Source organism: Mirounga leonina, unplaced genomic scaffold (assembly GCF_011800145.1).
Source record: "Mirounga leonina isolate KUSES-001 unplaced genomic scaffold, KU_Mleo_1.0 Mir_125, whole genome shotgun sequence".
NCBI lineage: Eukaryota > Metazoa > Chordata > Mammalia > Carnivora > Phocidae > Mirounga > Mirounga leonina.
In genome coordinates, this window is record NW_023270305.1 from 45042125 (window position 1) to 45054687 (window position 12563).

At 41.3% G+C, this 12563-nt stretch overlaps 1 protein-coding gene across 1 annotated transcript in view; it reads left to right on the plus strand.

Annotated features, from left to right (window-relative positions):
• Positions 1–12563, plus strand: part of LOC118008016 (AP2-associated protein kinase 1-like) — a 169170-nt gene that overhangs the window by 142069 nt on the left and 14538 nt on the right. Inside the window, exons 18-21 of the mRNA XM_035001382.1 lie at positions 7006–7107; positions 8125–8226; positions 9613–9723; positions 11387–11497. Of these exons, the coding sequence (XP_034857273.1) occupies positions 7006–7107; positions 8125–8226; positions 9613–9723; positions 11387–11497 (426 nt within the window). The remainder of the gene's footprint in view (positions 1–7005; positions 7108–8124; positions 8227–9612; positions 9724–11386; positions 11498–12563) is intronic.

Below are 12563 nucleotides of genomic sequence, written 5' to 3' on the forward strand. Positions count from 1 at the left end.
CTTGACATAATGATTATTAAACTGTGGGCAAAGGGGACTGAACAATCGAATTTGTTCGGGTTTTCTTAAAGGAGCATTTCTATTTTCCAAAGCATCATAAAACAAATTTTCTTAGAAAATCTGTTATATATATAAATCACAGCCGTGAGCATTTGTATGCTCACAGAGCTGCCAAATGAAGCCTACCTCTGGTGAGTCTCAGAGTATTTCATGGATGCCCATGTCCTGTGTGTTCATTTATTTTGCCTTCTGTTTGTGTCAGAGAACAGATAAGCTATAGGTGGTAGCAAACTTAAAATATGGCAGAAGAGAGTGCGGAATTTTCCCTGAGAATTGGCTGAAAGATTTAATCTTTGTTTTTTCTAAACGGTAACATATATAGAACACCGATTTACCATTTTTAAAGTGGTATTAGTACATTCACATTAGTTTTTGCAACCGTTATCATCCATCCACAAAACTTCTTTATCTTGCAGAACTGAAACTCTCTGTTAAACAATAACTCTCCTTCCTTCCTCCCTCCCGCAGCCCTTGGCAACCCCCATTCTACTCTCTGTCCCTATGACTTTGACTGCTCTACATACCTCATATAGGTGGACTCATACAGTATTTGTCATGTTGTGACTGGCTTATTTCACTTAATGTGTTCAAGGTTCATCCATGTTGAAGCATATGTCAGAATTTCCTTCCTTTTTAAGGCTGAGTAATATTCCATTGTATGTATATAACCGCATTTTGTTTATCCATTCATCTGTTGTTGGCCGCTTGGGTTGCTTCCATATTTTGGCTCTTGTGAATAATGCTTCATGAACATGGGTGTGCAAATATCTCTGAAGATCCAAGATTCTTTTGGGTTTATATCCAGAAATGGAATTGCTAGATCTTATGGTGATTCTATTTTTAATTTTTTGAGGAATCACTATATTATTTTCCATGGCGACTACATCTTTTTACTTTTTCACTAACAGAGCACAAGAGTTTGAGGAAAAGATTTCCATAGCAACTCCTTAATACTGACCTCTCAGTATCAGTGTTCCGCAAGACTAAGCAAGAATGCATGAGTTGCCCCATAAGTGCCACTTCCTAGAATCAACAGCTTTTAAAAACTGTGCCTCCTGGTTTTTGGCACTTCATCATCTCTTAAAAAGTAGGCAAGAGAGGGGCGCCTGGGTGGCTCAGTCATTAAGCATCTGCCTTTGACTCAGGTCATGATCCCAGGGTCCTGGGATCGAGCCCCACATCGGGCTCCCTGCTCAGCAGGAAGCCTGCTTCTCCCTCTCCCACTCCCCCTGCTTGTGTTCCCTCTCTTGCTGTCTCTCTCTCTGTCAAAAAATAAAATATTAAAAGAAAAAAGTAGGCAAGAGAAAGTGTGTTTTCTTAGTGGTTTGTTGTCAAGATAGTCATTCCTCCTAGAGCTGTTTGCTTGGCATCTTCCTCACTTCCAGCTGCTGTTCTGTGATACTGAAAAGTCCAAGGTTGATCACCTATGTGTCTTTGCTCTGGAAAGTTTCTCTTTCTGCAGATTCAGTTCCCTGAAATGAAGTTGGAATGGGGCATGGTGGTTGACTTTTGCTTCCAACTTACAGATGTTACAGACAGTTTAGTGTCTAGTTTCTCAAAGATAGGAACTATTTAAAGGGACTAGATTTTAAAAACAGCATCTCTCATCACAAGGCTTCAGACAAGATGTAAATTTCCAAAGCCACAAAGCTGTAGCAGCCAGATGATCTTTTTTGTTGGGTCTGCCGTCAAGCTCTTCCATGTTCGTTAGTTCAGCCTGCTTTACTCCTCATGGTCTTATTCCTGATTAGGGCGGGGACGATCCTTGAGCAAACCGTTAACCTTTTTGGCCTATAAAACAGATACCTATCCTCTCTTTTGATATTTTGGAAGAGAGAAAACTCACAATTTGCAGTATATCCCAGTCTCAAATCAGGAAGCAGTTTTGATTATCTAACCTTAGACAGGTTTATGAAGGATTTATTACCTTCTTGCCTTGTGGTTGATGTTTTTTCAGTAATTAAGGCTTGAGAGAAATGTAAGAGAAGACTCTGGAGTGGATTAATTCCTACCTCTTCCTCTCTTCCCCTAGTCCCCAATGCCACTTGACTTACCCTTGAGAGGAGAGAGAGGGGTGCTCAAAAGATCCTTTTTCCAAGTCCTCTTTTAATTTTTCAAAGTACTAACAATCTTCTCCTTTATTTTTTCTAATTTTAATTTTTTAATCTTTAAAAATATTTTATTTATTTGAGAGACAGAGTGAGAGAGAGAGCACGAGAGTGGGGTAAGGGGCTGAGGAGAAGCAGACTCCCCGCTGAGCAGGAAGCCCGATGAGGCACTCAATCCCAGGACTCCGGGATCATGACCTGAGCCGAAGGCAGACACATAACAGACTGAGCCACTCAGGCACCCCAGTCCTCTCTTTTAAAGGCACTCTGTCTCCAGTGCCCAGGCTAACTCCTTCTGCATCCACTTTGCTCCGGAGGCCCACCTTCTCAGTCCTCTCACCGTGATTTCAGCACTTTTCCATGCTCTTAACCAGACTCATTTTTATTTGGGAACCCTAGAGACTTGAGAAAGAACTGAGTATGGTAACGGGGATATGCTAAGAAAATACCACCAAGAGGAAAATAGGAGCAGACAATTCTAAAAGAAGAGATATAAATTACCATTAAATATATATTTTGTAAAAGTCCATCGTGATGATGAATTCAAGAAGAGCCCTTTATCAAACAATGAGCGGCTGCAACCTCTGCCATTAGCTTGGAAAGAGGGAAAACCCCACCACCTCATGCTTGACGAACATCTAAGGAAGCGGACACACTCAGATCCTGTTAGTTTACATTCTCTTTCCTTTTCTAAAAAATTATTTGAAGAGGCGCCAGGGTGGCTCAGTCAGTTGGGCGTCCGACTGGTGATTTCTTTCTGTTAGACCACGCTGCCTCCTCTCACATTTCACTTTATTCAAGGAATTCTGCTTTTTCTGATCTCATACCAAGGCATGTGGGTAAAACCTGGAACTCCGTACATTCTCGCTACCGTAATCTCAGGCGTCTGTGGCTTCACTAGATATCAACAAATCGTGAAATGCCCAGGGAGAACTTGGTTGAGGTTTGGGATCTTAAAGAACACTTTCTGCACGTGTTCCTAAATTCACCATCCTCTTCTCTGCACTGCTGTTCGCCGCCCACCCTCTTCATGACACATGGTCTCAGAGTGTCTTTATATAACTATAAGAGGGCAGATAGAATCCCTAACATGAGCGATATCAAGGGCAGCCCTTGAGGCGCATGTGAGGCCTGAGGTCTGTGAATTCCAAATGTCTTCGCTAATTTGGCCGTTGTGCCTGGGGCCATGTCTGTGTGAAAACCTATTCTCCTATGTTGAGGGACATAGGCAGACCCTATAGGCAGCATGTGGGGGAAACTGTGAAGTCAAGTCCATGCTCTACCATGTCCCCTCTGTGACTTTGGGCAAGTCCCAGTCTCTGTCTCCATTCTTCTCAACTCTTCTCAGTATTCCCAAACCCACGTCTTTTTGTGAATAATGAAGGAAAGTGTTTGGCATTAAACTCTGCAAATGGCAGTGCTAACTGTAGTTACAGTGGCACCTGGGCACCCACACTGGGTCGCTGAGAGTTTCTGTCATCTCGAGAACGCTGGGAGTGGCAGATGGTGTTGCACATGCTGTCCGCCCTCCTTATGCCGTGGCTCTGTGCTCTCACTCTAGTTCTCTGTCTGCTCCTGCCCTATCCCTGCTCCTCCCTCCCACATTTCAGTAGTCGAGGATTCTCAAGCAGCAGTGACCACACAGATTATCTGTGTGAAGAGCCTGTTACTTGAGGTTCAGTCAGAAGATAAGCCCCCTAACTTTGGTGACTTACCCCATCCCCACCCTGTTCTGTCTCACCACACAGCACTCGCATGCACACACGTCCTTTTTTTTACCCCTCACATTATCTTTTTTGCTAATGGCTAATAAAAATATTAGATTCTTGCTAAAGTTACCTGACTTCCCAGTTGATCTCCTCTTCCTCCCCACCTCCCCAATGAAGCAGAGATGTGACATAGGGTATGAGAGGAAACCGAGAACTGGGGATACCGAGATTAAGAAGATACCTTGTCCTGTTGTAAAGGCTGCAAGAGAAGCGAGTGCAGAGTGCTCTGGGAGGCTCCCGATGTGGCAGGGAGGATGGGGAAAGGAGTAGAGGAGATGATACTTGAGTGACCTATACAAAAAGGTGGTGGGAGGTATCTCCGCTGTACAGTTGAGGAGGTGAAGGCAGAAGTTTAAGGACTGACCCCATGGTCGCAACCGGTCACTGGAGAGGCTAGAATTCGGACTCTGCATTTGGCTAGCTTAAGGTTTTGCACCAAGATAAACTACCGTATGAAAGATAAGCAGGTAATTTGGGGTCATTACTATTTATCCATTGCTTCATAAGATTGCAAATGTATGAGTGCTAAAAGTGGAAGAAGCAAATAATTACTTTCCTGTACGTGAAAGAAGCTCTTTTTGGGAATAAAACAAAAGCTAGCGTTCAGCATAATGAAAAATTAGACTTTTCGAGAAGGCCATCTTATTTTTGCCGGTATGCTAAAAATTGTCACATATTTTTAACATCTTTTCTGCTAATAAAATTTTATGCATGATGCAAGATTAATTCTGATGTGCTAATATACAAGTGTAAATTCACATTTACACTTGTGTATTTGGTTAGTACTCTGGGCTTTTTTCCCCCTGCTTTTGAGAAGCTTCTTTTCTTCTTTCTGCCTTTCTTCAATGTAAGTATCAGGTGTAAATGAGAAAAAGTTAGCAGATTGTCATTTAACTCCAAGATATCTACATGCCGTATACTGCAAAGATGGTAAATTGATTTCACGTTTAAAAATCTTCTTCTGCAGTGTATTACTTGTACCAAAGCAAATTATCTTGCCAAGACACTAAAATCCATTGTTTTGTTTCATCTGTGTTGTTATAGATCACCTTAAATTACACATCACCTAAAATTTGGTTTCAGTCCCTCAACAAATACCAATTTCATCTTATCTTGATTCCTGATGGCCTAGAAGAATGCAGATTCATTAAAATGTTCTATACACAGACTTGAACTTTAAGTTACTTCTTTTCCTCAAACATTTTCATTTCAGTTTTATCCTAATGGCATGTATTTCTGTGACAGAAAAAAAAATGTCAACAGCCTTAAACTGGGCAAATTATAGAATTTATGTGGCTTCAGCCTCCTTGTAAGTAAAAGGAGGTTGAGCTCTTAATTCCCTTTTTCTGTAAGATTCTATGATTCAGGATTTTGTTTCAAGTAATGCTCTCTACCTTTCATAAGTTGAAGATAGAGAGTTGTTGATGGATCAAGGCTGAAAAAGTCATGAAGAAATCTTAACGTGTGCACTTACCACACATTAAGTTATCAGGTGTGACAGATCTGGTGGCTTCTTATATCCTTTTGTTTCCTGGCCAAAAGGCATCAAAAGTAATCCATCTTCAGATGTAAGTGCATTTCATGAGATTTGACCATAGAATGATAAAGAGTACCAGCTTGTCACAGGCTCTCAGTTGGCAGACAATACGTGATGGTTGAAGTTAATGTAGGCATATTTTGATTCACTTGCTGAGTTACACAGCATTTCTAAATGCGAGTCCAAAATTTTTTTTCAAAACTAAGCCCAGGAAGGGATATGAATGCATAAAGACTTACATGCATATGTTTATGGCAGCTTTATTTTAATAGCTAAAAACTAGAAACAACCGAATGTCTATCAACTGGTGAATGATTCAACAAAATGTGGTACATTCATACCGTGGAACACCACATTGCAATAAAACAGAACAAACTCCTGATAACATGCCACGACAGGGAGGGGTCTCATTATGCTCAATGAAAGACATCAGACAGAACAGACTACATACTGTATGGTTCCATTTATAGGAAATTCTAGAAAAGGCAAAGCTGTAGGGACAGAAAGCAGATCAGTTGTTGCCTGGGTCTGGGGGTAACAGGAAGGCACCGACTAGAATAAGGCACAAGGGTAATTTTGGTGGTAATGGAAACATTCTACATCATTTCAGTGGTGCTTACATGAATGTGCACATTTGTCAAAACTCAGCAATGTGTACACTTGAAATTGGTGACTTTTATTCAGTGTACATTGTACTTCAATTTTTTTTTTCAGGTTTTTATTTAAATTCCAGTTAGTTAACAGACAGTCTAATATTAGTTTCAGGTGTAGAATTTAGGGATTCATCACTTACATACAACACCTAGTGCTCCTCATGACAGGCGTCCTCCGTAATGCCCAGCACCCATTTAGCCCATCCCTCTACCCTCCTCTTCCCCTCCAGCAACCCTCAGTTCTCTATAGTTAAGAGTCTGTTTTATGGTTTGCCTCTCTCTTTTTTCCCCCCATGTTCATCTGTTTTGTTTCTTAAATTCCACGTGAGTGAAATCATAGGGTGTTTGCCTTTCTCTGACTGATTTATTTCACTTAGCCTAATACCCTCTACATCCATCCATGTTGTTGCAAATAGTAACATTTCATTCTTTTTGATGGCTGAGTAATATTCCACTGTGTACATATGTATAGACCACATCTTTATCCATTCATCAGTTGGTGGTCATTTGGGCTCTTTCCATAATTTGGCTGTTGATAATGCTGCTGTAAACATCAGGGTGCATGTATCCCTTCAAATCAGTATTTTTTTTTTTTTTTGGTTAAATATTTATACCTCAAATTTTAAAACAAACAAGGCAGTATCTTGAATGACTTACAAAGTGACTACTTCAACCAGAGAAATAACCACTTTTAAATTTTGAACTTTGAAAGCTTATTTTTAATTAACGGTAAAAGATACAAATAGTATTTGTTTTTATGATGAATCGATACAAAAGTTTGACCCCAAAATGTGTTTGCATAGAAAACGGTAAATGATCAACTTGTTTTAATATCTCACTGCATTTTTGCTTTCTCTTTACCTCTCTGCCCAACCTAGAAAAACTAATTGAGGGACTCAAATCTCCTGACACTTCTCTCCTGCTCCCTGACCTCTTGCCTATGACAGACCCTTTTGGTAGCACGTCCGATGCTATAATTGGTAAAGTCGTCATCTGTTTCTTCAGTCCTGCATGATATATGTGTCTGTTTCAAGAATGAAAACTAACTGGTTAACAGATCCCTAGTGAATAGCCCTGCTGAGGAGTGGAAAATGCCACAAAGCCTCCTTTAATCATATTTATTATCACCCCAAAGGAAGTGTTTTCTCTGCCTTCCAGGGGCACCACACTGTTATTTTTGCTTTGCTTGATAGCCTGAGATTTCTGGAGGGACTTTTTATGAATGAGGAGGAATGGAAAAATTCACTGTTCGTTACAAAATCTTCATGAAGGAAGTTGGTTTCAAGCTGGGACCTTACCTTTAGCAGATTCTTCTTTAGAAGGCCCCTGTATGTGCCGGGTATCCATAACAGGAAACACTTGCCCAGTGGTGAAGCCCCATGAGTAGAATCCAGGCAGGGGCTTGGTCTGCTCAGTCTGATACTGCCCTGTGCTCCTACAGCAAGGCAGGCAAGACGTACAAGATGTCCAGGGCCTCTGTACTCCAGGGCACATAGTCCACGAATTCAGCAAGGCCATGAGCCTAGAGAGAGATGGGCCTTCAGCTGCAGGATGTGAGACAGTGCAGAAGACCTCCTAGCTACGTCGGGGGTGGGATTTGAAATGGACTAGTGGCCTTTGCGAGGCACAGAGGATGTCTGCCCCCAGGTTTATCCCTTAAGAAAAGCGAAATTACTGTAAGATATTACAGTGCCTTTCAGCCTATGTCTTCTGACATGGAAGAAATCTGCTGGGTGGCTCGTGTTCTACATTTATCTGTAAAAACTGAGACTCACCAAGACACGTCATAGCAGTTAACCTTGCAAATGCATGCTCAATCAGTGAAGCCCAGGCACTCAAAGCAGCAGAAATAAAGTAACTTCTTGTGCTGCCCGTCTTGCCCTAGACTAGCATTTTAGAGCCCTGTAGAAGAAAGCCTTCACAGAATTGTCTAAAGAACCTTTTGACTCCTTTTCCCTTACCCTTTGTTCTCCTTTCTTAATGCTGTGTTACAAAAGAAAAAGCCGATGTTGCCGTTGAGAGTCTCATACCAGGACTGGAGCCCCCAGTGCCCCAGCGCCTTCCATCTCAGACGGAATCTGTGACCTCGAACCGCACAGGTCAGTCAGGTCTCTCTGTAGCTGCGGGGACCATTCACTGTGGTGGACCTCACAGTCAGCCCTTCCACCTGCAGCAGGTGACCCTGGGCTTCCTTTGCAGCCTGGTCAATGGCCCCTAGAATGGATACTTCATAGGGGTACAGCCCCAGCTTCTAGATGTTTAGTGATACCATTCCCTGCTGAAGAGCCGAGTACTTTTTGGGGCCATGTTCTTTGTAGAGTGGTACTTGGGATTTCTCTGGTTATGGTGTCTCGTTATTCAAGATTCCTTTCACTGGTGGCAGGTTCCCTCCACCTCCTTCCCTAAAGAACTCTGCTGAGCTGCAAGGATGACCTTAACTCCTCCAAGGTTTCCGAGCTGTCTTTCCACCCAGTGGTGTCAGTAACTTCATGGAGCTCACGCTCTGGATGTTGACATTCTATTCCCAGCACAGTGCTTTTAGCCTATGTAGGTGGTTTGCTGTTAAATTGTAAGCAGAGTTGAAATCTGCCCTGGTCCCGCATTGTTTTTACCCTAATTTCAAACTTCACTCTTAATAGAATTCCTTAACTGTCCATAAATCCAGAGCTGATAACCTGCATTTTTATTGAGTCCATAGTTGCCTTGGTAAAAGTGTCTGATTTCCTACCTTGGAACAGAAAACAATTAGAAGTCTGGGAACTACGAAAATGAACTCAAGGAGGTGGGGGAAAAAATGAACATAGAAGGCTAGATGGTTCCTTTCCCTTGTGCTTACTTGACTTTTCTAAAACTTGCCCAGAGAACAATTTGTATGTTAAAATGCTTGAACTCTGCATTTTGTCTTCCTTCTGTTCCTTACCTAAAAGTAAAATCATATATTCAGAGGAGCAATTCAAATTTAAAGAAGACTAGTAAGAAGCAAGATCATTTTATTTTGAATGGGGATCTGGTTGAGTTCTAGAAAATGCTGTTTATCGTGTCATAGTCTGCTAATAAGCCAGGGACAACCCCTTCCTAGTCAACTTAGATACCTCATCCTATTGTACCTTTCCCCCAAAATGTTTAGGGAAAGTTTAAATGAAACTCTTTAGTGGCAAAGTCCTTTTTCCCAAGTGGCATTTGCTGAGACTGAGTTCCTAAAGTTTTATTGGCATCCAGATCACAGATTTGCTGACCCAGCACCCTCTGAGCAAAGAATTATTCCATATTTATATGTTCATGTTAAGAGGAATCTAGAAATACATGTTTCTATTGATGAAAATGCTGGGGGGCTTAAGATATTACTTGTGGTTTTCTTTCTCCCGCCTTGGCTTATACATATGACATGTAAATGCAGTAACTTCAAGGCTAAGCTCTAATCTCATGATATTGTGTGTGCCATTTTATGCCATCACCGACTTGGGATGCTGTCAATCTGGACTCAGATTCTCTCACCGGGGAAGATTCCCTGATTGATTGCTCCCTGCTTTCTAACCCTACTACTGACCTTCTGGAAGAGTTTGCCCCCATAGCGATCTCTGCTCCAGCCCATAAAGGTAAATGCTTTCCTGTCCTCGGGCTCCCATGTCCTTCAAGGAGAACTGAATGACCCCTGAGAATTTTCCTTATGGAAAGTCTTTGCCAGTGAAGTGTTTGTGCCCCCTCCTTCATATGGAAAACTCGAGTTGGTACTCTAAGCCACTGTGTTCTAATCCCTCTCGGGAAAAGTGCCTGATGAGGCTTAGACAACAGATTGGTGGAACCACTGCTTCCCGGCAGTCACGAGGACTGCAGGTGTTCCGTGTTCTCCATTCAAGGCGGAGCTCTATACCTTTGCAGTCCCCGCAAGTAGATGGTTGAGTTGACTATCCACTGACTGACTGTTATTAATATGATACTGTTGGCCTTAGACCTTAAAATTGTTGCATCAAATCTGACTTAAAGTTTTTGGGTAGTGATTGCTACAATAAAAAAGCAGGCATAAGTCCTCAAAAGTCAGTCTTCAAAGATTGAACTTAGAATTCTAAGTTTTGAGTTTTGAGTCATGATTGATTAGTGGATTTCTCTTTCTCATCTACCACTTTCATTTCTTAGTCCTGGGTTAATACCTGTTTGAAATGCTGCTGGACAGAAGTAGCTTGAATTAATTGAGTTCTCTTCAGTGAGCTGTTTGTGAAAGTGACCGGTACAGTGCCTGGCTTCCTGGATGCAGGCATTCACTAAACTTCTCTCTGTACTGGGGTGGTAACATTGGTTTCCTGGAAGGAGCAAATATATAGAAAACGAACAGTGTAAGTTTATTCTGAAAGAAATTCAAGAAGCAAGCCTCTCCAAGATGTCTAAAAATAATTAGTTTATGGTTTGCGGTGGTAATAGCTGAGTTTTGTTTTTACCCTTGATGGCATTAAAATGATTATGTTTTTATAGAGTGTGTGTTTAACCAATTACGTCTGGCAGGAGTGTGTCAGCAACAATATGTAATTACAGAGAAGCATCACTTGCAAAATAGGTGCTCAACTAGCACTCGCTCGTAGGGTAATCTTAATCAGAATGGAGGGGACTATTCTAACAAACTTCTGCTTGAAATCTCAGGGCATGTGATCTCGGGCCCCAACATTGCCTGAGGTATCAGAGTTGATGGAAAGTCTTTTTTCCCAATCACAGGACAGCAGGTCCTTTCAGAAGTATTTTGTTTGCCTCGTACACAAAAGCAGCAGCTGCTTTTTTTTTTTAATTTAAATTCAATTAATTAACATATAGTGTATATAGCAGTTGCTTCTTAAAGAGTTTCTAATTACCTCCGCCCTGCCCCTGGCTTTGAGTTTCTTGAGTATTGTTTGTTAGGCCTCTGTTTGTTCAATAAGGAAGATAAATGACTAATTCCTGTGCCTTTGTGAATTACTGATGCTGAAGAGATACCTCACAATAACTACAATTAATGGTCTTAAAATGGCAGAGAGAATTCATCCTCTAACCCTTCTCCCTAATCATTTCTGAAACTCTTAACATGGCCAGCTCGAAACCGTTGTTGGTTTTTTTTTCCTGTCTCCCTATTTTCCAGTTTTGCTACTTTTATTTCAAGTCATGAAAATAAGCATTTTCCACCTTCAAAAACAAAAGTGATTGTATAGTTGGGAACTTTGTGCCTCTTACATGTTCTCTCATTTGCTAATCTCTACCTCTGTTGTTTCTGCTTGTGTACTTGCATTATGTATTAAGCTGCAGAAGATAGTAATCTCATCTCAGGTTTTGATGTCCCTGAGGGCTCGGACAAGGTGGCAGAAGATGAATTTGACCCTATTCCTGTATTGATAACCAAAAACCCACAAGGTAAGAAAGAGAGGATGGGGAAAAGAGGAGAGCTTGACATCACAGCTCACTACAAAGTAGTAGTGTACCTAATCTCCAAGAGGGGATAAAGCATCCACACTTAATGAAGGAAACTGGGGATAATGACAGGCCTTGGGGCTGAACCAGGATAAGATAGAGATACAGGTACAGATGGAGATACAGTTATCTTAAAGCTTGACTGTGATGTTTATTTAGAGGGAGGAAAAGTATTTAATACTTTGACTAAAACCTGATTTTTACAAAGTATCAAGCCAAAAATAAAGTGGAAACTTAGTGGAAACCAGAAGGCATATATTTTTTAAAAAGCTCTGAACATTTTTAGCATGATCAGAATCATCTGTAATAAATATTCTTCCCCAAGAGATTAAGTATGGTGCTTTGATACCATTTGCATCTTTTGGACATTTGTGAAGCATCCTTTTTCCTCTTTGATGGGTTAAAATCATTTCAATGTGCCATGAGACACCGAATTGCCATGGGACCGTCTATATACTTCTTAAAGCATGTTTCTATTGCAGTGGTCTTAGAAACTAATTTCTTTCCAAAGCAAAAACTATTGGTTTTTACTTTGTCAGGGAGATGATTTGATGTGATCAGGAAGTTAGGGTCCAGCCAGCGGTTCCCAGGCAAAATATATATTCATTTGAAAATAGCATCCTCTTTGCAAGGTGTTCTGCCTCTAGTATGGTGTGCCTGAAGTTTTGGTGGGAGGTGGTGGATACCTAACTTGTATGTTTAAAAATCAACATGTAAGAGTTTGCAAATGTAAATTGTTGCTTCTCTAGGGTTTGGTTTGGTTTTTGTTTTTTTCTCCTTTGCTTGCTCTGCACATCTAAACCTTAACCCTCTGTGTTTTGTACTGAATTCCTATCTCTCCACTTCCAGGTGGGCACTCTAGAAACAGCAGTGGGAGCTCTGAGTCCAGTCTTCCCAACCTAGCCAGGTCTTTACTGCTGGTGGATCAGCTCATAGACCTGTAGCCGTGACCCAGTAGCAGATGCAGTTCTGTAACCTTCACACCGTAATATACATTTTCATTACGGAG